The sequence below is a fragment of the Rana temporaria genome, chromosome 10 (genome assembly GCF_905171775.1).
Source record: "Rana temporaria chromosome 10, aRanTem1.1, whole genome shotgun sequence".
Lineage (NCBI taxonomy): Eukaryota > Metazoa > Chordata > Amphibia > Anura > Ranidae > Rana > Rana temporaria.
This window is the reverse complement of record NC_053498.1, coordinates 85,673,374-85,701,217: the sequence shown is the minus strand read 5'-3', so window position 1 is coordinate 85,701,217 and position 27,844 is coordinate 85,673,374. Positions and strand designations below refer to the sequence as shown.

The window sequence follows — 27,844 nt, the reverse complement described above, 5'->3', positions numbered from 1 at the left end:
GCCAGTAATGGCAACATCTGAATTGGTGCGATGCCGTGCCGTACTGATTACTAAATGTAGTTTCTGTACTATATTTGGCGACTTAGGGGTGTGATTTCAATAGACATCTGTGCAGAAACCTGCACAGATGTCTCTGAAATCGCCCCCAAAGTCGGGACTGACATGCAGAAATAAAATTGTGTACGTTTTGCTGAACTCGCACAATTTCATTCCCGCCTGTAGTGTGAACCTGGGCTTAAACAGTCAAGGCTGGAAACCTAATTTTCCACTACTGCAGTAAGGTATTATTAACTAGGTCCACCCCTTCAACCTTTGCAGCAATCAATGCTGGCAGCACTCATGCGTCTATTTCCCAAAGACAACCTCTGGATATGACGCCGAGCACGAGCACTCAACGTCTTTGGTCAACCATGGCGAGGCCTGTTCTGAGTGAAACCTGTCCTGTTAAACTGCTGTATGGTCTTGGCCACCATGCTGCAGCTCAGTTTCAGGGTCTTGGCAATATTCTTATAGCCTAGGCCATCTTTATGTAGAGCAACAATTCTTTTTTTTCAGATCCTCAGAGAGTTCTTTGCCATGAGGTGCCATGTTGAACTCCCAGTGACCAGTATGGGAGAATGAGAGTGATAACACCAAATTTAACACACCTGCTTCCCATTCACACCTGAGACCTTGTAATACTAATGAGTCACATGACACCAGGGAGGGAAAATGGCTAATCGGGCCCAGTTTGGACATTTTCACTTAGAGGTGTACTCACTTTTGTTGCCAGCTGTTTAGACAAATGGCTGTGTGTTGAGTTATTTTGAGGGGACAGCTAATTTACACTGTTATACAAGCTGTACACTCACTACTTTACATTGTAGCAAAGTGTCATTTCTTCAGTGTTGTCACATGAAAAGATATAATAAAATATTTACAAAAATTTGAGGGGGTGTACTCACTTTTGTGAGATACTGTATTGCAAATTACCTGTTTATATCAGATTACTTGAGCGTATCCTACTGTCAAGTCTATCACTAGCTTGGTATACAAATAGTGCATGCTGCAGCTTTGATATGTCTCCTGTTGTGTGTCGTTAAAGGACCCTTCTGTTGTCTCCGAATTTCCAACAAAGCTGCTGGTTGGCACACAATATGCATGCACAATGCACATCATTTATATTCAAAACACCTAATTTTATTGGTCAATTGAATATTGGGCTTATTGTTATTAATATACTCTGGAACAGGGGTCTCCAAACTTTTCAGTACAGAGCACGTTTATTTTACAAATATTTGTGGGCAAAAAGATAAATTTTATCAATGAATGAACAAAATGTAAATGAGTGAATACGATCTACTATTATCGTGTTTGTAATCAGTATAATGTGATTCAGAATAAAAGGAAAAACATTTTTAGTAAAACTGAGCAGCCTCCCCCCCTTACTTCAGGGTCTCTACCCGAGTCCTTCTTACAATGGGGTCCCCATCAGAATTCCCCCTTACCTCTTTATTCAGCTTTGGGAATGGCTGCAGTTTGTATCAGCAAAGCGGGCGGTGGGGCAGGTCTGGGTGGAGGAAATTCTGTCGTCCTGTGAATGCTCGGGCAAGCACATCATTGCTTGCAAGGAAGCCAGCCGTGGCATGGAAGTAGTGGAACGTCTGATGTTGCGGGGCAGGTGACAATGTGCACCTTAGCATAGGAAGAAGCAGGGACTGTGAAAATCAACTGTGGACTGAATAAAATCTTGTAATAGGCTGCGGTTTGAAGATCCCTGCTCTAGCAAGCTTTTGTCTTGAATTGTACCGCAACAGTATTATTCTAGTACAGTGAAAGCTGTTGAAGTTGTAAAAATCCTTTATAATAATAATTAATATGTGGACTAAACTGATCTATCCATAAAACAAGAAAAGAGTAATAACAAAGCTACATGAGCTTGCAGAGAAAAAAAAATGAGTTAAAATCATCTGAATAGTTCCGATTGGTAGAAGGCAGCTACAATATATACACTGGAAATGGATACTAATTTAGACTAGAAAGGCGGCACACGGGTAATAAATATAAAAATCTATAGATATTTAATATAGAACTCTATATAAAAAAAATCATAAATCATAATACAATATTCATCAGCATATGGGCCCAACAAATACTACAATAACACTTCCAAAAAGTTATAATAATGCAAGTACACTCAAATTATGAGAAATACATAACCAACAAAGAGTAGAAGTATATATAAAGGGGTAGATTCAGGTAGGGGCAAGCAATGATACGGTGGCGCAGCGTATCGTATTTACGCTACGCCGCCGTAACTTACAGGAGCAAGTGCAGTATTCACAAAGCACTTGCTCCGTAAGTCGCGGTGGCGTAGCGTATATGGGGCCGGCGTAAGTGCGCGTAATTCAAATGTGGAAGGGGGGGCGTGTTTTATGTAAATGTATAATGACCTGACGTGATTGACGTTTTGTAAGGATGGCGCATGCGCCGTCCGTGTACATATACCAGTGTGCATTGCTTCCAAGTACGGCGCAACGACGTATTGGTTTCGACGTGAACGTAAATTACGTCCAGCTCTATTCGCGAACGACTTACGCAAACGACGTAAACAATTCAAATTTCGACGCGGGAACAACGTCCATACTTAACATTGCGTGCCCCTCCTAATAGCAGGAACAACCTTACGACGAAAAAGCCTAATGTAAACGACATAAATAAATTGCGCCGGGCGTACGTACATTTGTGAATCGGCGTATCTAGTTAATTTTCATAATCGACGCCGACAACAACGGAAGCGCCCCTATCGGCCAGCGTCAGAATGCACCCTAAGATACTAGGGCGTAAGAGACTTATGCCAGTCGTATCTTAGGCTAATGTCGGCATATCTAGCTTTCTGAATACAGAAAGTAGATACGCCGGCACAGCTTAGCAATTATGCGGCGTATCTATGGATACGCCGGCGTAATTCGTTTCTGAATCTACCCCAAAGTGTATAGCCTTGAACATGGGTCCAATATGTAGGATTTTAATTCTTGCTCTGCTCTACATGTTTCGCGTGAAAACGTTTCTTCAGGAGCATGATGGTCTATTGGAACACATACATAGACATGAACATAAACAAAAACATCATCAGAGATGTTAATTAATCACACAATTTTATACATAAAACGGTTACATAAAACATCAAAACTATGTTAAAAACATCAACATTGCTTTTGTGTAAATATTGGGTGTCCACATTCTAGCATCACCAAGAACAAGTGAACTGCACCCCCACTACTGGGGCATAGTATATAGAATACAGTAACGAGACACATAAGGAGTGAAGAATCACTGGCTGCAGGTTTCTGCACAGATGTCAATGTAAATTGCGGCCCGAAATCGCAAAAAGTAGTACAGGAACTACTTTTTGAAATCGGTGCAGCGCCGCACCGATTAGGACGGTGTCATTGTTTCGACAATTGCCGCCGATTTGAGATGCAATTTGACATGTGAAATCGCATCTCAAATCGTACAAAATCGTACCCAGTGTGAACCTGGGCTTAGACTAAGTTCACACTGACGGCGGCAATAAAATTGTGCGTGTTCAGCTGAACTCACACGATTTCATTCCTGCATGTCAGTCCTGACTTCTGGGGCAATTTCAGAGACATCTGTGTGGGTTTCTGCACAGATGTCTATTGAAATCGCATCTCAATATTACCAAAAATAGTACAGAAACTACTTTTGGGCCGCAATGGCACCAAATCCGAATCAATGCGTTGCCGCACCAATTCCCAAAAGTCGTTTCTGTACTACTTTTGGTGACTGCACAGATGTCTCTAAAATCTTCCTCGAAATCTAGACTGACATGCAGGAATGAAATTGTGCAAATTCAGCTGAACTCGCACAATTTCATTCCCGCCGTCAGTGTAAACCTGGGCTTAGACAGTTAAGCCTGGAAACCTAACTTTCCTCTACTGCAGTTCGGTATTATTAAATAGGTCTTGTTCCCTCTCCTAGCCTGTCAATGGACTGTGAAGAAGAAGCAGCAGAAGACTGGTGAGCTCTTCTCTCTGTCACTCTGCTTCCTCTTCCTGTCAGCTAAAAAGAAAATTGAAGGCTTAAAATAACATGTTTTCTACTTCTCTTCCCAATTAAAGGAGCAGTGGGAGAATGAGAGATGGATATTGATCACTGACATGGGTCAGCAAATTTCTCAGCTGGAATCGGAGTTAAGAAATTTGCGCTGTGAGAATGAGATTCTAGAGAAGAAAAGCAAAGATTTAGAAGAACAACTCGAGAGAAGTTCTGGGACAGTTCTGTACTTGGGCCAGCAGGTAAAGCAACAGGAGAACAGTAGGAATGATGGTGGATTCTGTATGAACAGCATCAAAAGTGATGGCAAGTGGGTACGTTTCTATACAGGCTTTGACAGCTATGAGCATCTCACAGACTTCCTCAGCTTTCTGACTGCAGACCAAAAACTGTGCTCTGGCAAAATCCGGAAAAGATCAGAGGTTGGACCGCAAAGTGCTCTGAGTTCAGAAGACCAGCTCCTGCTTGTCCTCACAAGGCTGCGTTTGGGGTTGTTGCTTCAGGATTTATCCTTTCGATTCAGAGTATCCGAGTCCACTGTCTCCCGTTACTGGCTGAATTGGACAGATCTTCTACATGCAAGGCTTACTCAGGTAACATTCTGAAAAGTGGCCATTTTCCTATAGTAGGGTTTATTCACGCTTTCAGACAAGGTAGTTACATAGTTAGTCTGGTTGAAAAAAGTTCATCCAATAGAAGGGGAAAAAATATTTTACAATCCTTTATACACAACCCTATACTCACAGTTGATCCAGAGGAAGGCCCAAAAAAAAATCCCAAAAAAGCATTTTCCAATTTGCTCCAGCGGGGGGGAAAAATCCTTCCTGATCCATCTAGAGCAGGGGTCTCCAAACCTTATTATACAAAGGTCAAGTTTACTCTCCTTAAAACTTTAGTATGGCCGGACTGTGGCCATCAGGAGTAGAAAAAGTTCCAGCATCATTTGTTGTAAACAATTCCCCATTACTGGTGTCATTGGGCCCCATTGTTGATAGAATTGGGAGGAATTGTGCCCCATCTTTGGTGTCATCGGGAGGAATTGTGCCCCATGTTGGTGTCATTGGAAGGAATGGTCCCCATTGGGCCCCATTGTTGGTGTTATTGGGAAGATAAAGTCAAGCAAAGGGCCGCGTTCGGCCCCCGGGCCGCAGTTTGGAGACCACTGCTCTAGAGGCAATAGGATATTCCCTGGATAAACCTAACCTATAAATATTAGTATTCAGTTATGTCATGTGTATCTAGGAAAGATAAACAATCTACTGAGCTGGCCAGAACCAGCTCTTGAGGGAGTCTATTACACATTGTTACTGTGAAGAAGCCTTTCCGTATTTGGAGATTACATCTCTTTTCCTCCAGACATGAAGAGTGTGTGTGTGTGTGTCCCTTGACCTTCAGCCTTGGTTCACACTGATGCAAATTTACAGCGGGTTTGATGCATTTAGGAGCGCACAGATTTGCAGGTCATGTAAAAAGCATAGTATTCCATGGCTTTGGTTCTATGCATTGCGAATTTGGTGTGAAAAAGAAAAAGGGTCCCGTGCATATTGACTACGGGCGCAATGCAAATTTTATCTTTATAGGCTTCAATTGAACTTTAGTTTACATCTCACTGTCTGCCTCCTGAAATTCGCGGTAAGTTTGCGGTAAATTTGCACCTGTCTACCTCAAAACGCAAGGCAAATTCGCATCTCACACAGGACAAAAAAAATTATCAAAGTGCATTGCACTGGTGTGAACCTAGGCTAAAGTGGATAACTACATCTACTGAACCAAAGTTCATTATATGCACCACGTATGTAGTGCTGTCTGCTACCCATTATCTCTTCATATTTATAGTCATCATAAAGTGTATCTGAAGCCATCCCTTTTTTTTAGCTATAGTGGTGAGAGAGCTTAGAACCTCTCTCAGGTCTCCCTCACCTCTCTAACTTGTTACTGATTACCACTGTCAAAGACTAAAAATTAGGCAAGATACAAAATTTAGAGTTGTCATCAGAACAAGAATAGAGGAGAAATGAATAAGGATAATTGTCCTAGTGACAAATAAAAGGGAGATTATTTTTTTCTCACTTTTGTATAGCCTTGGTGCCCAATAATCAGCCTGCCAGTGCTCCACACCTCTAATCGGGTCTGGAGCACAACAGACTGTATGTTGAATGGCAGCTTTAGTGCTGTACCAGCCGTAGTCCATTACTAAGCACAGAAGCTGCATTTAACAGCTCCTGGGCTTCTACTCCTGCTACTGAGTACATCTGCACTGTGTTTACATTGGAAGTGGAGTGGTGCCACGGCACTTTCTGTTAGACCCCTTTCACACCGGAGGCATTTTTAGGAGCTTTAGCGCTAAAAATAGCACCTGTAAAGCACCAGAAAAAATAGGATTTTTATAACAGCTTACCTGTAAAATCCTTTTCTTGGAGTACATCACGGGACACAGAGTCTTAATCATTACTATCTGGGTTATATTCCACCATCAGGTGCTGGACACTGGTGTAATCAATTAGAACAGGAAGTTCCCTCCCTATATAACCCCTCCCATACTGGGAGCACCTCAGTTTTTGTCCCAAGCAATAAGTGTCCCAATATCCCCAAACAAGAGGGGTGGGGACTCTGTGTCCCGTGATGTACTCCAAGAAAAGGATTTTACAGGTAAGCTGTTATAAAAATCCTATTTTCTTTATCGTACATCACGGGACACAGAGTCTTAATCATTACTATCTGGGATGTCCTAAAGCAATGCTTACTGAGGGGAGGGAGACACCAACAATGCAGACTGCCATCAGACACGAGGAATTCTAATGCTGCCTGCCGCATATTGTGCCAACAAAAAAAGGCTGCATCCTCCTGCCGTCTTATGTCCACTTGATAGGATTTAGTGAACGTAAGCACAAACGACCAAGTTGCAGGTCTGGCAAATCTGAGTCATAAAGGCTTGGTAATGCACCCCGCATGAAGTGCTTACTATCCTGGAAGGGTGTACCCCAAAAAGAAACAGGGGGAAGCCCTCTCTATAAACCACAAGCCTCAATAATAACCTGATGAATCAACATTTGACAATAGTTGATTTAGACGCTGCCTGCCCCTTGCTGGGGCCCCCTGGTAGCGCACCAACATCAGTCTTCCGTATCCGAGCAGCCGCTTCGGATAGGTCTTGACCTCTCTTACTATAAACGAGAGAGCGCATAGCCATTTTAATAGCCGATCTGAACACTGCCCGCCCCATCTAGGGGCTTTGTGGCAACAAAACGTTAGGTTTCTATATCTGAAGCCTTCAGATAGATCTTTAACTGCTCTTATCTTTATTAAGAGAAAGCAATAACCTCTCCTTCCGCGGATCAAGGTCCTGAAAAAAGGAAAAGGAAGGCAAGAATATCTTAATTCAAGTGAACACTGGATCCTTCTAGCCAATAAGGTTGGGTGAGTATTTAACATCACCCTTCGTGTACAAATAATTAAGTATGGCTCTATACAAAGAAAGTTGCCAATACTCTCTTGCGGAGGCAGCCGCAACCAAGAACACCAATTCCCTCTTTAGAAGGATAAAGGGTGCATCAGCCCAAGGTGCTGACTCTGTAAGCCAGCATACTGGATCCAATCCTCCGAGCACAAGGGCGCCTTAACTGGTGGACTTATACCTGTCACCCCTTGTATAACGGCCCAGATCAAGAGTGTGCCGAGATCGGACCCTTGATGGAACTTAAGGCCAGCTCCATCTCGTTTCCAATGTAGAAAGGTAAGAATTTTACCTATGACCTACTACCAAGGATTCCACCCCTTGGTTTCACACCAGGAATATGGGTCTTCCACATCCTAGGATATCTGGTCCTGGAGGCCAGCTGTCCTGTATGAATCAAGGTAACTGCCGCTGATTCTGTACGCCCCGATCCTCAAGAATGCAGGCTATAACAGCCAGACCCTTAATACCCATGTATGCAAGACAGTATGTAACCCTGCAAAGCAGGCCTGGACAAGCTGTAAGGGACCCTGGGTCCTCTACGATCAGTTCTGCTGTCCCTGCGCAGTAAGGTTGTATGGGCTATGCTGGAGCAATTAAGCCAGCTTCCGTTCTCTTCTGATGTAGCATGGAAGCCACGAAGTTTGCGGCCCTGGGGGGGAGATAACACATAAACCAGCGACAACTGGGCCCCCAGGGTCACTAAAAAATCTGTCCCGCATGCGGGTGGATCCTTTGGCCTTGACACAAAGTTGTTCAATCTCTTGTTGAACCTGGACGTCAACACCCTTTATGTGCAGGGTAACGTTTCTGTGACATTTGGTCAGAAAAAAGTCGGGGTGTAGAGGCCAATCTCCCGGACCCGATTGTTGATGGCTCCAGCGAATCGCCTGCCAATCTAGCATTCCATGAAATGACAATTGACAATAGGCAAGGCACAAGCTCTTCTCTGGTAACCAAAGTAAACCACTAGAGAGGCATAGTCAGATTGTATTCAGACAGAGCAACCCTGTAACCTAAACGTTCAGGTCCTTAAGCCGGATGCTCCATCCGTAGCTCTAGAAAGCTAGCAGATAAGGCTCCCTAGGAGCTTGACCACCTTCCCTGTGCCGTGGTCTCTTCCAGGCCTGGATTCTATCCCTAGAGGCCAGTCCTCGCAACCTGCTCCCAGGTAACGGGTATGAAGGATATTCCCTTCTGCCAATCATTCAGTTAAGAACCCTAAACTGAAATTCCAGCATATCCCTGGGACAAGACTCCTAGGATAATGCCAAGTTAGGATCCACTCGTTCCAGGCCGACAGAGCAAAGTTTATATCAGCCTTGAATAAAACTGAGCATAGGGAACTGTGTTTGAATAAAGACAGCATATTCCCTCTAGACTGGGATCCCAACCCAGGAGTTCCAGATAATTAATCATGCTGGACTCCCCTAGGCCCAACCATGCTGCTGACTGATCTGTCAGCACGAGTTTGCCTCGGAATGACATTACTGCTAAACTCTGGGCCTTTAGCCCTGCTAGAGGCGGGCCCTAGCAGCCTTGTAAATAAACACACCTGCAACTAGCTCCCCCTATGTGCATGTGGCAACCTTTAAAGCCATATGCCTCTATGGAAGCGTGTGTTCATAGAAGCGTGAGTTCATAAGAATATGTTTTCCGCAAATACACAAAAAAGGGGGCGTGCTGTATACACGCATACATATAGCATGTGAGCTATGAACAAGCATCCTGCAAGCAAGTATGCGCCTATGTAAGGCCAAGGAATCCTGTATAATTAAGGAAACCTAATTATAATGCCTCCTAAGTCAAACTCTAGGCAACATGCATTCTTATGCGATTCAGCAAATTTTCTTGCGATCCAACATCTATGCATCTTAAGCACTCCTGTGCGGACAAGTACCCTTGTGGGACCAAGGATTCTTGTATGATCGAGCACCACTGTGCGATCCAGCAATTTTATGCAATTAAGCCTTTTAATGCGATTTTTGGCATTTTTGCGGACACAACCTCTCTGTGTGACCAAATATGCCTGAGTAATCCAGGACTCGGGTGATCAGATAACCATGTGTGAAACCGCATCTTTATGCACTCCAGCATCTTTATGCGATTTCAGACCTTTTTGTGGAAAAAAGCCTCTCTGTGTGACCAAATATCCTTGGGTAATCAAGAATTGTGGTTCGTCAGGTAAACCTGTGTGATTCCGCATTTCTATGCACTCCAGCATCTTTATGCGATTTCAGGCACTCCTGTATAAAACAAGCCTCTCCGTACGACCAAATATCCTTGGATAATCAAGGACTCGGGTTATCAGATAACCATGTGTGATGTCGCATCCTTAAGCCTTTAAGCATTTCCATGCGATTTTAGACATGCCTATGGAAACAAGTCTCTCTGTGTGACCTAAATACCCTTGGGTAATCAAGGACCTGGCTTAACAGGTAACCATGTGTGATCCTGCATCTTTATGCACTTAAGCATCTTTATGCGATTTTAGGCATTCCTGTGGAAACAAGCCTCTCTGTTTGACCTAAATAACTTTGGGTAATCAAGGACCTGGGTTATCAAGTAACCATGTGTGCTCCCGCATCTTTATGCACTTAAGCATCTTTATGCGATTTTAGGCATTCCTGTGGAAACAAGCCTCTCTGTTTGACCTAAATAACTTTGGGTAATCAAGGACCTGGTCTATCAGGTAACCATGTGTGCTCCCGCATCTTTATGCACTTAAGCATCTTTATGCGATTTTAGGCATTCCTGTGGAAACAAGCCTCTCTGTGTGACCTAAATAACCTTGGGTAATCAAGGACCTGGGTTATCAAGTAACCATGTGAGATCCCGCATCTTTATGCGCTTAAGCATTTTTATGCGATTTTAGGCACTTTGCTGTGATTAAACACTCTTATGTGAACAAAAAATCATACGAACAAAATAACATGTCTCTTTTATGTGATCAACAATAAAACATGCTTTGTTACCGGTTTTTACCCCACATGCATTTTGAACATTCCAAACTCATGTACCTCATGCAAACATGCGGACTGTAAAGAGGCAGTTATGCTCTGCAGATGTGCGTCTCCGCAAACCTGCAACGTTAGCCATGTGCACAGCAGCAAATGTGCACCCCCCCTGTTGTGCATTCGGTTAGCCTGAAGCCAACACCAGGATGAGGACTTTAAAGAGACAGAGGCTCTGGCCGTCTAGGCTAAGTGAAGTTATATGCAGCTTGGATCTCTGAAAAGACTGCAGCTGCAACCAGAGCTTTTGGGGCTTCTGATAGTTTTCTCCTCATTAACACCTGTTATGTGTTCTCTGACAGTGAACCTTCATCCTCAGGTCTTTCAATCCCTTGTTTGAGGATTTAGAGCAGGGAAAGGGACACACCCTGTTTTCTGCTTGTGAGGCTGCTGTGAATATAGCAGTTAACCTCTTATAGACCTATACATGCAATGCAACAAAACATATGCAGAGTGCTGCAATGTTGGGGGAGGCTCACGCCTGACAGGGCTGATAGCTAATTACGTGAGCTATCTTAAGTCTCTACAGGGGAGGATAGTATCATGCAAGCATGATAAAAAGGGGCCACCAGATTTAGGTGGTGATACCCCTTCCTACCCCTGAACCCTCTTTTACGGGGAGACAAAATAGTCCTAAGCAAAAGCAGAGGAACCTTAACCCTGGTGCATCAACAGCTGAACTTAGTCTAGCAAATAATGCTTGCTAACACAGCTAGATGCCGAGTAGGTGTCTTAAATGAATCTGTATCCAATTTCCACAAGGTGCTTACGTGCTCAAGCTACCGTATCCCCCTGGCTTCTCTGACGTCTGGGCCTTTTGAAGGGGCCACCCTGCGTCTGCACCATGAGCCGGCGCACGTGCGCCAGCGGCAACCACATCGTCCCCCCGCCTTCAAAGCGCGCCCCTCTCACGCACGCGCGCGTAGGGGAATGGTGGAGGCGGGGGGAGAGGGAGATCCCCCAAGGATCCGTAGAGACTACGAGGGACCCCCCCCCATCGTGGCAGAGCCTGAAGCGGAGGCAGTAAGCCGCACCCTAGATCAGCTAACCTTGAGCTTCCGTTTCTGGAAAGCATGGCAAGCGAAACACCCGGAATGTCCTCTTAGGGCCCTTCGTGGAAAACAGATAAGACATACTCATGTAGGGGTACCAACCTCCTGAATGGGAGATCTATGGGTATTACAGCCATCCTGTCTCAACAGACATAGTGGTTTCTTTGCCAAGGCACACATGCATTATAGGCAAGACCCAATAGCCCCTTCAGCGGAGGACTAGGACCCACTAGGGGAGGTATATGGGTGCCAGAGCCATCCTGTCTCAAAAGACTTTGTGGTTAAGTTGCCCATGCATAGAAGCATAAAATAGGCGAGACCCATAATCCCCAATGGAGAACCCACTGTCGGACCAAGTCCCGTAGGTACCTCCGCTTACCTTTCCACGCTGCAGGGTATTGCAAAGCAAGAGGCCCAGCCTTCACCCCTCAACGCGGGCTTCGTCTCAGACCTTCAGGGACTGGGGTCCATAGCAGGTCACCTCTCCCCTGGACCTATATAGCACCCTGGCAACAGAAAAAATATTTGGTCTTTGACATCGACCAATGTACTGGAACCCAGGGTCCAGCTCTCAGAGAGAAGCATTATAGGCAAAACCTCGTTCTTCGTACCGAGGCCCGGGTACCGTCCACTTTGGCTATGAAGCACCTTGGACGGATCCGGATTTTATGGAGGCTTTTTACATCCAGCATGGATCCCTCCAGTGGAGCTCCTCAGAGCACATGTTAATTCGTGACCAACACCTTAGACACTGGTGAAAAAACTGAGGTGCTCCCAGTATGGGAGGGGTTATATAGGGAGGGAACTTCCTGTTCTAATTGATTACACCAGTGTCCAGCACCTGATGGTGGAATATAACCCAGATAGTAATGATTAAGACTCTGTGTCCCGTGATGTACGATAAAGAAAATGCCTCATCTGCAGTCCCAGTGTGAAAGCCTAAATACTTTCACACTGGGGCCCTGCGCTGGCAGGATGTTAACAAAAAGTCCTGCAAGCAGCATCTTTGGGGCACTTTAGGAGCGGTGTATACACATGTGGATGATGGCACTGTAATTATTTTAAGCAAAAAAAATCTAAGTACCTTTTCTCCAATCGACATACAGCTGTCACCTGACTCGGCTCTTTCTCAGCCTGTCTGCAGGGAAACAGTGGCAGGAGGAGCTTCTAGTCCTCTGCTGCCGGTCACATCTTCAAAATAAATAAAAACAGCCCTTTGAATAGAAGGAGCAGAAGGCTCAGAGCGCGTAGCCTAGATTCTCAGTGGTTTGCCTCATACTGTCCTTCCCCCGGTGCTCTTTCTGGTTCCGCTTCCGGTGAAGCCATCATCTGCGTTCCATGCTGGTTCTGGCTGGCTTCCTGACTACAACAGGATGAATTTCTACACTCTCCTGCTTACCCGTGAGCCTGGATGCACCTGAGACCGGACCGCACCGCGATTACAGCACACAGATGAGCCAGTTTTTTATACATGTTTGTAAGTGCATTTCCTTTTAAACTCAATAAATTGTGACCAACATATTGCACATAGGTGGCGCTTCCTGTTTTGTTCCCCTGTCTTCCCCTTACAGAGCCGGCTTTCTCTGAGGACAGCTGCCGCCTGCCATCCTTCTATCCCTCTCCTCCTTTAAAGGACTGGTTTTTACCACATATTAGAATATGGAATAAAGAACTGTGACTGTTTTTTAGATCTATCCTCTGTCCATATTCATTTACATTTTTTATGCACTAGTCTTTTGCGCTGACAGTTTATCTTATTGTTTTTAATGACAGTCTATATATTGATCTCACCGAAAGTTAACTTTTATATGGCAGTGTGTAAAGCTCAGCTGAAATTCAGATTTTACAAATATGACATTAAAGCGGGGGTTCACCCCAAAAAACATTTTTAACATGACAATCGGCTGGTTTTTTTTTTTATCCCCGTGCATACCGTATTTTCACCGCCGCTTCCGGGTATGTCTTCTGCGGGACTGGGCGTTCTTAATTGATTGACAGGCTTCCGACCGTCGCATACTGCGCGTCACAAGTTGCCAAAAGAAGCCGGACTGCGAGTCGGCTCTATATGGCGCCTGCGCACCGACGTTCGGCTTCTTTCGGCAACTCGTGACGCGCTGTATGCGACGGTCGGAAGCCTGTCAATCAATTAGGAACGCCCAGTCCCACAGAAGACATACCCGGAAGCGGCGGTGAAAATACGGTATGTACGGGGATAAAATAAAATAAAACAGCCGATTGTCATTCTGACAACTCGGCTGAATCTAATGTTAAAATATATATTTTTTTGGGTGAACCCCCACTTTAAAAACTGAATTCTGATTGCTGGGATTTTTTTAAATCTTAGTATTACTGTAGGAGGATGCCAAGGTTGCTTTGTCAAATGCCCAGTTCTTCACTGGAAGGATGCCCTCTCCTTTTTCTTTCTGTATGAATGTGGGTTTAAATTTAGAATTGTACATACAGTATGACTTGTATGCCTATAAAAATTATGGACTGGACAGCTGATGATTGGTTTGTTCACAATTGTTTATTCCCGTTTCTAGGTACCCATCCTATACAGTGCCAGATACCTAGAGCTCTTTGAACCCAAGAGAACAGTACAGTATCAAGGACTCAACTGTACTGTAATGGACTGTACAGATCTGTTCTTTGAAGTCCAGGCCAAGGACCGCACTAAGCCATCTTCTACACACCCCTCTAGAAACCATTATTTAAGGCGAGGTTACGCCATTGCCTCTTCCAATGGATTTATCACCTTTTCATCTAGCTTACCATTTGGAATAGCTACCAAGGTCATGGATGGACAACCACAGGAAGAAATAGTTGGCGAAATTAGCCCGCTGTTGCACTTTCCAAATTTCATGCAAAATTCGGCAGTCCAGCTGACCCACCAGCAGCAGGAAATGAGCAGACAGGTTCTCAGTCTCCTGAGTCTCATAGACAAAGCATTGAACTTCCGATTTTTAAAGTGTATATATCCACAGAATATGGAAGCACAGGTGGATCGAGCCTGGATAATCTGTTGCTACTTGGCTTGTTTGCTTCACGATCCCATGGGGTTATCCTGAAATTGCCTGTGGGATATAACCATCTACAGTAACAGACAATGCTTTGCTTGGGTTCAGTTTTAAAATTTTGCACTAAAAGATTTTTATTCCAGTTTGTTTGGGACAGTTTTACAGAAAGATGATCCTAATAGATCCCTATTCTCAGTAAAGTGGACAATCCTCTTTTTCCATTGATCTGCTTATGACAAAAAAAAAAAATCAACTTAAAGGATAGGCTCACCTTTTGTAACAAGTTAACATGTTATTGTTCTCCAGTTCCCGCACTTCCTCAATCCCCTGCTGTTACAGCTGGCGGGGGGATCCTCTCCTCGCACCCACTGTCACAGTTTAATTATAGTACAGCTGTGCAGGGCTCCACCCACATGCCCGCGACATTCGTTCACAGAGCTCTGCGATTAATTAAATGCACATACCGTTTGCCACCACCGCAGGGGGTTTGCAGTTCTCAATGAACTACGAGGGCGCAATTCAATAGCTCTCTGCCTGTATGAGAGGTATGGGCAGACAGCTATACTGAGTATTATATGTATATACTATACTGATCGTGGGTGTACAGGCTACAGTGTAAATAAAATCAATGCACTTTTTTTTTTACCTGCAAATTCATGTGCATTTATTTATGTATTGCAAAAGGTGAACTTATACTTTAAATATAAACAGTAAGGTTGCCAGAAAAAGGGTATTTTTTTTTCTACCAGTATATGAAACTATTGCCTTCCATGAAGGAATCTCTTTCTGTTGAATTTTTCAGTCAAAACCTGGGCAATTTAAACTGATGTAAGCAGAAGTTATTTTGTGAAAGCTATACATCAACGTGTTTATTAGATCCAGATATATAGGCAGCTGAAAAGGGATAAACATGTTGGATTTTCTTTAAGGGCCGTTTACACCAATTACAGTGCGGTTTCCCACACGGGAATGCGCTATCTGCAGATGCGTGCGGCTGCCTTTAACTATTAATGGCATTCCCACCCATTTTGCAAACGTGGCTGCATTCGCGGCCACCAAAAGGCATGGTACTGCAGGCGCTATTTTAAAAGTTATAATTGCCTACTTTTTTGCTCATTTGCCTGCCAATTGAAATCTGGTGTGTGAGTCATCGTTGCAAAAAAACAATATTGTAAAAATTATTAAGTTTGCTGCAAGCCAAAAATGTATTCCACCCTAAAGTGGGATGTTAGATATAGAAAAATAAAGTGTTGACTGCGCCAACTACTAAATAAATGTGTTAAACCACTCTTGTTGTAGCAGTGAAAAATATCTGTTAACTATTGTTGTGAAAGGTTATCACCAAATACCCTCAATAATTCTATTCAGTGATAAAAATGTATGTGTGTCCCAAACATCAGCCACCAAACAATTCACAAAAAACTTTAAAATGTGAAAGTTACACTGCAAACCGTGTAAAAAGCAAATAAATAAATAAATAAATAAATATATATATATATATATATATATATATATATATATATACACATACATACATACATACATACATACATATATACACACACACACACACACACACACACAACCTTTTAAATATACAGTGTTAATAGAAGATCAGAATAAACCCACAATGTGAAATCAAATAAATAATTAATAAATCTATCAAGTCCCAATTTATTTTTATTTATTTGATTTCACATTGTTGGTTTTTATTCTGATCTTTTATTGGCACTATATATTTGAATGGTTTCATATATATATATATTTATTTACTTTGTACACGGATTGCAGTGTAAATTAAAAATTTTAATTTTTTTTTTATTTTATTTTTTTTAATTGTTTGACTGATGTTTGGGACACACATAAATTTTTATCACTCAATAGAATTATGGAGGGTATTTGACGATAAACCTTCACAACAATCGTTAACAGATATTTTTCACTGCTACAACAAGAGTGGTTTAACACATATTTATTTAGTAGCTAGCGCAGTCAACACTTTCTTTTTCTATAAATGACATTTATGGGCTGGCGGTAACACATAAAAATGGGAGAACGCTCCTGTTAAGGTGTGAAGGACAGCCCACAAACTCTCCTCATTGGTCTTTTCAATGTGGATCGTGCCTTACTGGCCAGTAGGAGGTTCATGAGATGAGGTGGGACATCCCAAGCTCAACATTTGCACGAAATGTCAAGATTTTAATATAACTTAAAGTAGACTTAAATATATTAAACAAGATGTAAACCCTGAGTTTTCGGTCACACTGAATCCAAATGTGAAGTTGTGCGAATTCACTTGAAGATGCACATTTTTAAAGTTGTATGTCGGTGCGACTTTAGGTGTAAGATTTCCGTTAGATTTACCAAAATGATATACTAGGACGACAGAACCAGCACACTAAATCATTTAGGCTAGGTTCACACCTATGCGAATTGAGTGCGGTTTAAACCGCATCTAATTCGCAGGACATTTCAAAATACATTGTTTTCAATGAGGCTGGTTCACATATGTGCGATGCATTCGCACTGCGTATTGCCTCCAAACCGCATGCGGTTTTTATGTCTTGCGGTGCGGCTCAGGTGCGAATTCAGTCCCATTATCTTCTATGGGTACGCATCTAATTCGCACATGTGTTCAGTTCTCTGCAGGAGTTTCTCTCATTCAGCTCAATACAATTCTCCCCCACTCTCCTCTCACCCGGAAGTTCTCCCAGGTCTCCAAATTCGCACCTGATCTGCAGCTAAACCGCAGTTGATCTGCAGAACACCCTCTAGAGAAATCTGCAACGACAACGCAGCTCAAAAAAGCAATGCACTAGTGTGATTCCGGCCTCACTTAGCACTACACTTGTTGCCAGAAATTGAACCGAGTACGATACCATTCTGGTCAAGATTGTCCGTGTGTACAGGAAGACCAGACAACATAAGTACAAGTATAAAAAGCGAAAAGTCTTGAGTCCTCTAGAAGAGACAGATATATTGATTAATAAATACAAAAATCTTTGGCCGATACTGTATGATGGAGGTGAGGCTGCCTCTGGAGCAGGCTGGAAAAACTGAAACAACAAGAGGAGATGGAGAGGTGCCAGGCTGCCAAAAGTATAACTAAATTTTTAGGTGATGAACCTAAAAACTAAGGGCCAGATTCACGTAGAACTGCGGCGGCGTAACGTATCATAGATACGTTACACCGCCGCAAGTTTTCATCGCAAGTGCCTGATTCACAAAGCACTTGCAATGAAAACCTACGCCGGCGGCCTCCTGCGTAAGCCCGCGTAATTCAAAGGGGCGTGTGCCATTTAAATTAGGCGTGCTCCCGCGCCAGACCTACTGCGCATGCTCCCTTTTGAATTTCCCGCCACGCTTTGCGCGAAGTGACGTCATTTTTTCGATCGGCGACGTGCGTAGCGTACTTCCGTATTCCCGGACGTCTTATGCAAACGATGTGAATTTTTAAATTTCGAAGCGGGAACGACGGCCATACTTTATACAGCACATACGTGTGCTGTGTAAAGTTAGGGCACCCAAAACGACGACTAACTTTGCAACGGGAAACTAGACTAGCAGCGACGTAGCGAACGCGAAAAACCACCGTGGATCGTCGAAACTCCTAATTTGCATACCCAACGCTGGTTTACGACGCAAACTCCCCCCAGCGGCGGCCGCGGTACTGCATCCTAAGATCCGACAGTGTAAAACAATTACACCTGTCGGATCTTAGGGATATCTATGTGTAACTGATTCTATGAATCAGTCGCATAGATACTCTGAGAGATACGACGGAGTATTTGAGATACTCCGTCGTATCTCCTTTGTGAATCTGGGCCTAAGTTATTACCTATTAACTTGATTTCCAGGATGACCTTATAAGAGAGTGGTTCCTCCCATCTAGCACAGGAAACACAAATCCACAGTATAAAAGGAAAGGTACTAGGCATGGTCCCTCAATAATAACAAATAAACAAAGGCCTATAATATACACCCCTAATAATCATCATTACAATTACATAATCATAGGGTGGGAACAGTCCCATCCTGAAAATCAAGTTACCAGGTAATAACTTTGTTTTCCCAGATCGTCTTATGAGAGCGACATCATAGAAATAATATCTGTTAAGCACTTTTCTCCCAAAAGCCTGGTCTGGAAACTAAAGTCTGGAAACTCGACCAGGTGGCTGCTTTTCAGATCTGAGTAGCCCCTGCTTTCTCTGCCCAGGAGGTGGCCAAGGCTCTAGTGGAATGTGCATTGAGTTTTGGGGGCGCTTGCAGTCCTGCTATGGAATAGGCTTCCTCAATAGCGGATCCCATTCACCTAGAGATAGTTGTTTTTGATTTTAGGATTCTTGTCCTTTTCTAGGACCCGAGTACAATACAAACAGATTCAGATCAGATCTCCATTCTTTTGTTCTTTTGATGTAGCACAACAGGCATCCCCTGACATCCAATTTGTGAAAATGTTCTTCTTAGTAATTCCATCTTTCTGCAGGCATGCAATTTAAATGTCATAAAACCTGTGAAAATCAGTGCACACTTTTGGTAGGAACCCTGGATCCATCGACAAAATGACTGTCAGGGAAAAATGAGGCAGTAAGGTTCAGCAATTGATAATGCATGTAAATGACTGACACCAGGGCTACCAGTAGAACGGTTTTGTATGTTAGAAGTTTTAGAGAGATTTCTTCTAGAGGTTCAAATGGTTCTTTTATAAAACTCTGCAGTACTGCCGATAGATCACAGGGTGGAAATCTACATTGTTGAGGTCTTTTCCAAGAGACCTTTTTATCAAGGTTTTGTCTGTTAATTTCTAAATAGTTGGATAATGCCGCCACTTGCACTTTAAGAGTAATGGGTGCAAGACCTAGATCTGTACCCTCCTGTAAAAAAAAGTACGGCTGGGATTATAGAACCGAAGATCCTGCCTTTATCCATCCGCCAGTAGCAGAATTACTTCAAAATTTTGGAGTAAATTAGATTAGTGGACTTTTTCCTGCTATCCAATATAGTACAAATCACTTCCTGCGACAGACCTTTGTTCCTCAGTAGCCAGGCAGTCAGAGAAAGCTGGTCTGGTAGCGGGGGACATAATTTTCCTTGTACTTAGTAAATCCTCTCTTACCGGAAGTTTGCAGGGGTCTGTGATCGAGAGGTTCTGAAGAGCAGGAAACCATGATCTGTTTGGCCAGAATGGAGCTATCACTATAACTTTTGCTTCTGTAGTTTGGATCTTCTGTAAGATTTTCAGAATGAGTCTGAAGGGGGAAAATGCATACAATAGCTTCCCTGACCAGGGGTGAGCGAACATATCCAACCCTAAACTGCTTGGATCCCTGTATATCGAGAAGAATTTCCCTATTTTTGCGTTTGTAAAAGAAGCAAAAAGACTTATCTCTGGCTAACCCCAGTTTTGAGCAATTAGCGAGAACGCCTCTTGGTTCAGACTCCATTCTGTGAGTGAGATCTGTTCCCTGCTCAGAAAATCTGCTAATGAATTTAACTTCCCTTTGATGTGTATTGCTGCAAGGGAAGAATGTTCTCCTCTGCCCAGGCAAATATTAAGGCACCTTTCACACGTGCGGACCGTATGTCCGCTTTTTCGTCCATCCATTTGCGGATGAAAAGGGACATACATTGGTCCCTATGAGATTGAGGGTGTCAGCGGATGAACACCTGATCTCGTCCGCCTCTGTAATGATCCGATTCTGCAGACGGAAGAAAACCCTCTCCCATAGGGGAGAGCGGAGAAAATACAGGGCGGTCTCTGAATAGTGTGCGGGGACCGCCCTGTCATCCGACGGCTCAGCGGGGATCAACGGAGCAATCTCTGCTGAGCATACGGAGGCGGATCATTACTGATCCGCCCTGTGTGAAAGGGGCCTCTCTCTGCTATTTCTCTGAGGATTGCTGAGCGCGTGTCTCCTTGTTTGTTTATATAGAATACCTCTGCAATATTGTCTGAATGGATTAATACGGGGCTTCCTTTTATGATGCATGCAAAGTTGCTTAGGGCATCCCAGATGGCCCACAGTTCTCTTGCATTGGAAGACTTTTTGGCCCAGGACTGATCCCATTTCAAGAACTGACCAATAACTGGTAAAAAAAAAGTGGCCGTCGTTTGGTAAAAGTAATTTGACGGCCACTTTCTTTACCAGTTATTGGTCAGTTCTTTTCACATACATTATCCAGGGGCAGGACCCCAGTTCTGTTTTTCCTCACTATTTTAGTCCCTTTCACAGCTTAGTCACTATTATCTTTCACACGTTGCACAGAATATGTGGTTAAAAAAGGAACCGTAAAAGGTCTTCTCCTTACAAGGAGGTTTTTCTCTTAAGAGGTCTGCTCTATCCATGTCTATGATTTCATCCAGAGTCATCATAAGGAAGTCCCTGACATATCCTTTCTTCAAATATTTTGGTCAGGATAGCTGCCTGTTCCAAAAATTCCTCCCTGTGGGTACATCTGCGCTTAATGCACAAGTATTGGCTTTTTGGAACAGACCTAAGCCAAGGCTCGCGATGACGACTATCCACCGTATTTATGAATTACGGCCCATACTTTTGAAATGGGTAGAGGTGATAAATTGGTCCTGAGATATGAAAATTTTGGAGGTCCAAAAAAATTCATACTAGACTGACTGGCCTCGAAACTTAAGTGGATACCCCTGGAGTTTTCATTCAGTGATTCGATAAAGAGCTCGATATCATCTCTGGACCCACCCCATAGGAGGAGGATGTCGTCGATGTACCTGGCCCACAGCCTAAGCTGGGGCCTCTGGCAAACATAGACGACATCCTTCTCCCACATGGCCATAAGCAAATTGGCCAAACTGAGGGCATATTTGGCCCTCATTGCGACCAGACCCCACTGAACTGGAAGTTGTGGGGATAGTTTGGAGCACCTTTGGGTGCTTTGCACACTGTAGTGGAAAAAGTTAGCTACAGAACACTTTCCTGGGCCAGGGTCCCTAGCATTGCCTCAGTGCTTGCCTTGTCTCTGAAGACTCAGTAAGAAGGCAGGTTGGGCCAAGGATCAAGAGCAATCTCATTTATATAACTTGCTTGGTGCCATTTATTTCCGATATTGTAGTTCTTTGCCAAGTAAAGGGGGTTAACACTGTGGTACTGCAGGCTGAAGTCATCCACTGAGTGGAGTGTCACATGCACACACTCTTTCATAGCCTCACATTGTCAAGGAAGCATCTCCCTGCTGCTGCTTGAAGCAGCCAGGTGTAACTTTAATCTGTTCCTGCTGCTCATCTAGCAAGACTTTGGTCACCTTCTTCTGTCCAATTCTCCCCTACCCAACTGCCACAATATCGCAACATGTCTGATTCTAGACAAGAAAGGAAGAGTTTCATGTGCTCACATTCTAATGGGTATGGATTAGTATGCAGCAGCATGGTGCCAACCTCTGAAGCCTAAAAATCATGTTACCCTTTGCTACTGGAGTCTATCCTGTCCTCAGCTCTGTTCCTGTGTTAAGGGGCATGTGTCCATTTCCTCCAATCAGTTATCTTCACTGAGATCTGAAGACCAACGTCAGATCCCTGCCCCCTGCTTTTTCAAAAGCTTAGACAAGCTGTATAAATTCTGGACTTTGAATGGCTGTAGAGAAGAAAATACTGCAGATAAACAGATACAACTCACGTAAGAGGATTGGTTTAATGTCTGTGTATCACCTGCGGCCTTCCACTTCACTGGGTATATGCAAGGGTTTAAAACCTTACAGACAGGAAGATTTTCCCCCTTAATGACCAGGTCATTTTTTGCAATATGGCACTGCAAAGCTTTAACTGACAATTGCGCGGTCAAGTGACACTACCCAAACAAAATTGACATCCTTTTCCCCCGCAAATAGAGCTTTCTTTTGGTGGTATTTGATCACCTCTGTGGTTTTATTTTTTTGCACTATAAAAAAAAATTACCTTTTGCTATAATAAATATCCCCCCCCCAAAAAAATAAAAATGAAATAAAAAGTAAAAAAACTAATTTCTTCATTAGTTAGGCCAATGTGTATTCTTCTACATGTTTGGTAAACAAAATCGCATCAGGCGTACATTGATTAGTTTGCACAAAAGTTATAGCGTCTTCAGAATAGAGGATATGAAAAATAAAAGTGAAGCGCTACCTCAACACATTGATAACTCTCTCACTAAATAATAATTATAACAATATGTGCAAACAGTGACCCCTAATGGGTAAAATAAAAATTACACTTCTGACTTTTAAATATAGCAAACAAAAGTCCATATATATTAAAGCGGATTTCCGGGCAAAAAAAACACATACTGCAGCTGCTGGCTTTTAATAAATGGACACTTACCTGTCCTGGAGTCCCTCGAAGTCGGCACCGCAGTTGAAGTTTCCATCAGCTGTCAGGTGCCGCCGCCATTGCAGGTAAAGGAACCCAGCAGTGTAGCCTTTCGGCTTCACGCCAGGAACCCTACCCCTCTCTCCTATTGGCCCGGTGGCCGGGGGAGGAGGGGGGAAACCCGTGGGGACATCATGGGCCACTGTATCCTGTCCGGAATCAGATGAGTGGAAGTTCCACTCCGCTTTAAGTGCATTTTTCTGTATACAGGTGCAAACCGCAAGGTATCCAGCCGTGAATATATGGCAAATAAGTGACAAACACCAAGTGGACCCTCCACCAGTCACAATATACACACACCTCCCAGAATGGTCCCCAATTAGGCCTAGTAGCACCTTCCCTTTTGGGGGTCACAATCTGATGTCTTAACCACTTCCGCCCCCCGGAAAGGATTTGCCCCCTTCCGGACCATGCCATTTTTTGTCATACGGCACTGCATCGCCTTAACTGACAATTGTGCGACGCTGTACCCAAACAAAATTGAAGTCCTTTTTTCCCCCACAAATAGAGCTTTCTGTTGGTGGTATTTGATCCCCTCTTGCTGTTTTTTTTTTGCACTATAAACACAAGAGCAAACAATATTTGTACTTTTTGCTATAATAAATATCCAAAACAAATTTCTTCATCAGTTTAGGCCAGGGCTCGACAAATCCCGGTCGCCATGGGGACTAGAAATAGTGTCCTGGCGACTTGGCTTGGAAGGTGGGCGCCATCTGGTGGTGAGCCGTTGGTATTACAAGTTATTACCACCAGATGTGAGCTGGCGCCATCTGTTGGTGGCCGTTGGTATTACAAGTTAAACAGCAATTCTAATGTCATTTTTCACTGCCATCTTCTTCCCTCTAATTAGAACCCCCAAACATTATATATATTTTTTATCCTAACACCCTAGAGAATGAAATGGCGATCGTTGCAATACTTTTTAACGCTGTATTTGCGCAGCGGTCTTACAAGCGCACTTTTTTGGGAAAAAATTACTTTTAATAAAAAAATAAGACCACAGTAAAGTTATCGCTTTGTCACGCTTCAAAATTGCGTCCGCTCGTGGAATGCCGACAAACTTTTACCCTTTAAAATCTTCATAGGCGACATTTAAAAAAATCTACAGGTTGCATATTTTGAGTTACAGAGGTCTAGGGCTAGAATTATTGCTCTCGCTCGAACGATCGCGGCGATACCTCACGTGTGTGGTTTGAACACCGTTTACATATGCGGGCGCTGCTCACGTATGTGTTCGCTTCTGCGCGCAAGCTCGTCGGGACGGGTGCGTTTTCTGGCTCCTAACTTTTTTAGCTGGCTCCTAGATTCCAAGCAAATTTGTCAAACCCTGGTTTAGGCCGATATGTATTGTTCTACATATTTTTGGAAAAAAAAAAAAAAAAAAAAAAAAAAGAAAATCACAGTAAGAGTATATTGATTGGTTTGGGCAAAAGTTATAGCGTCTACAATATAGGCGATCGTTTTATGGCATTTTTATTATTCTTTTTTTTTTTTACCAGTAATGGCAGTGATCTGCAATTTGTTATGGTGACTGCGACATTACGGAAACAGATCGGACACTTTTGACATTGAGCGCAACTTGTCATGCGATTTTAAACTGTCAAATCATATAAAGCGGCGTTCCACCTAAAAATGGAACTTCCGCTTAATCCACTCCTTCCCCCCTTACATGCCACATTTGGCATGTAATTTTTTGGGGGGTAGTGGGGGGGCCAGGAGGAGTGGAACTTCCTGTCACACTTCCTCCTTCCGCCGAGGGGCTGGTAAAACGATTAGCTTAATCGCCTTATTGCAGCCCCTCCCTGTAGGCGAGCGCCTGTCCAATCGGACGGCGCAGCGCCGCTCACGCAGTGGGTGCCCGGCCGTGAAGCCGAAAGCTGTCACTGCCGGGTGCCCACACTAGGAATGAAGACGCCGGCTGGCGAGGGGGGACGAGGAGCCCCGGCCGGCGCGTCGCTGGAACCATGGAGCAGGCAAGTGTCTGTTTATTAACCACTTCATTACTGGGCACTTAAACCCCCTTCGTGCCCAAACCAATTTTCAGCGCTGACGCATTTTGAATGACAATTGCGCGGTCATACAACACTGTACCCAAATTACATTTTTATCATTTTTTTCCCCACAAATAGAGCTTTCTTTTGGTGGTATTTGATCATCTCTGTGATTTTTATTTTTTGCGCTATAAACAAAAAAAAAAAAAAAAAAAGACAGAAAATTTGGGGAAAAAAACACTGTTATAATATCCCAATTTATTTTTAAAAAAAATATTTTTTTCCTCGGTTTAGGCCGATACGTATTCAACATATTTTTGTTAACAAAAAAAACCTGCAATAAGCGTATTTGATCGGTTTGCGCAAAAGTTATAGCACCTCAAAATAGGGGATAGATTTATGATTTATTTTTTACTAGTAATGGCGGCGATCTGCGATTTTTTTGTCAGGCCTGCGATATTGCGACGGACCTATCGGACACTTTTGACACAAATTTGGGACCATTCAAATTTATACCGCGATCAGTGCTATAAAAATGCACTAATTACTGTATAAATGTGACTGGCAGGGAAGGGGTTAACACTAGGGGGTGAGGAAGGGGTTAAATGTGTATCCTGGGTGTGTTCTAACTGTGGGGGGAGGGGACTGACTGGGGGAGGTGACCGATGCTGTGTCCCTATGTACAAGAGACACAGATTGGTCTCCTCTCTCCCTGACAGGACATGGAGCTCTGTGTTTACACACAGAGCTCCACGTCCCTGCTGTCACCGCCGATCGCGTGTACACGGCGGACATTGCAGCCGCCAGGTACACGCATCAGCTTCCTAGCAATGCGCCGGCACAGTGTTTACCCGCTGCGCGCCCCCCAGTGGCGCGCGTGCGGGTAATGCACAGAAAAAGACGTCCACTCGGCCCTTGAGAGCCGTGCTGTGGACGTCTTTTGTCTATAGCGCGGATCTCAAGTGGTTAAAAGCCAGCAGCTACACTTTTTGTAGCTGCTGACTTAATAAACTTAAAAAAAGGCTGGAACACCCCTTTAAGTCTCACTGGTGTGAACAATGGCTAAAGGTCAGTTGTCACCTTCTGAAAGCCTTCCATCTCATCTCTGTCTTATCAGAACACGTGTGTAGGGCACTTTCATATACTTGCAGAACCCTTGTTCAAGAGTTTTGATCTGTATGGCTTTCGAGGGATCTTGGGTTTCTATTCCGGTCTCAGAGACGGTTTGTTCCTCACTCCCCACCAAAGATTAAAGTGATATTCAAACAAAAAAGTTTACAATCAAACATTTCATACTTACCTGCTCTGTGCACTGGTTTTGCACTGAGAAAGCCTGATACTTCTCTTCTGGGGTCCCCCTCTGGTGCTCCTTCCCTCTGCTAACAGCCCTCATAGCAAGTCGCTGGCTATTGGGGCACTCATGCAGGTTCAATATTGAGCTGCACTGTGTGTCCATTGACACACAACGTGGCTCAGCACCACCTCCCCCTTCAGAGGCTGTGATTGATGGCAGCAGAAGCCATTCACTACAGCTGCTGCCTTCATGTCCAGTGAGAGCCGATGCTCTTGAGCATAGCACTGGATCGAGATGGGGCTTACTTAATTAGGGGGGCTAGGAGAAGCCTGTGCACTTTTTTTATGGCAGAGAATGCGTTAAAGGATCACTAAAGTGATTATTTTTAAACAACATACATGTTATACTTACCTCCACTGTGCAGCTCGTTTTGCACAGAGTGGACCCGAACCCGGTCTTCTGGGGTCCCTCGGCGGCTGTCTCGGCTCCTCCCCGCAAGGACTCAACACCTTCATGCGAGCGAGCATAGTGTTAGAGGTCTTTGCGGGCGTGCTCCTATGATACAGCCGGTGGCCATCTGCATCACTCGGCGCTGTGTCATTGGATGTGATTGACAGCAGTGCGAGCCAATGGCTGCGTTGCTTTCAATCAACCAATGACAGAGCCGGGAAGCCAGCGCATTCACAGCGCGGGACTTTCGAGGGGTCAGGTAAGTAAAGGGGGAGGTTCGAGGGGGCCTATAAATCAGCAGATGTTTTTTCATCTTAATGCATTAAGGTGAAAAAAACATTTACCTTTACAACCCCTTAAAGATATAAAAGAAAAAAAAATTCTACCCTTACAATTTTAAACATTTCCTGTGTCCCTCAAGAAAAGAAAAGTACTTAATGGTGAATAGAGCCCCATTTCTTTTTTTGTTACTTGTCTGAATTGCTTTTCAATTTTCAGCAAGAACAGGTAGCTTGCAATATATTACATACATCGATCAGCCATAAAAAGTATATTAAAAATCCACCCAATACTGGATAGGTCCTCCTTTTTGCCAACAAAACAGCTCTGACCCATTGTAAGGCAAGTACTCCCGCAGTATCAGGTGCATTAACCTCCTTAGCAGTATTCCCGAGTGTGGCTTGGCCTGAAAATTCAGCACCATTAATTAGCAGTAACCCGAGCCACACTTGGGATTGCATTGCTGGATCCTGGAAGAGGTTACTTACCCTCTCCCTGGGAACCCGCGATGTACTCCCACTGTGTCAAGCTGCTGGATCTTCCGCCCAATGCTGTGTGCCCTGGCTTCCGTTCCCTGCGAACATCATGATGCAGGGGGGGGGGGGGTTCAAAAGTATAAATTACAAATTGGGCAAAGGAGCTGAAACACCTCCGGATGCAGAGACCATTCTCCTTGGTCCAGCATCTGGCAACACAGGTAGTCCGACTGCCAATTTTCTACACCCGGAATGCTCCTTTCTGCCCACCTTAGGATGTGAGCAACTTCTGATGCTGCAGCCAAGCTACTTGTTCCTCCTTGATGGTTGACATATGCCACCGCCGTGGCGTTGTCCGACTGGATCCTGACCCGACGCCCTCGTAGCCTC

At 43.9% G+C, this 27,844-nt stretch overlaps 1 protein-coding gene across 2 annotated transcripts in view; it reads left to right on the top strand.

Annotated features, from left to right (window-relative positions):
* LOC120915274 overlaps nucleotides 1-15,324 on the top strand; it is a 32,467-nt gene extending 17,143 nt beyond the window's left edge. For both annotated transcript variants that reach the window (XM_040325651.1, XM_040325650.1), the window contains exons 4-5: nucleotides 4,125-4,652; nucleotides 14,123-15,324. In XM_040325651.1, coding sequence (XP_040181585.1) covers nucleotides 4,125-4,652; nucleotides 14,123-14,647 — 1,053 coding nt within the window. In that variant the 3' untranslated portion in view covers nucleotides 14,648-15,324. The remainder of the gene's footprint in view (nucleotides 1-4,124; nucleotides 4,653-14,122) is intronic.
* The last annotated feature ends 12,520 nt before the right edge of the window (nucleotides 15,325-27,844 follow it).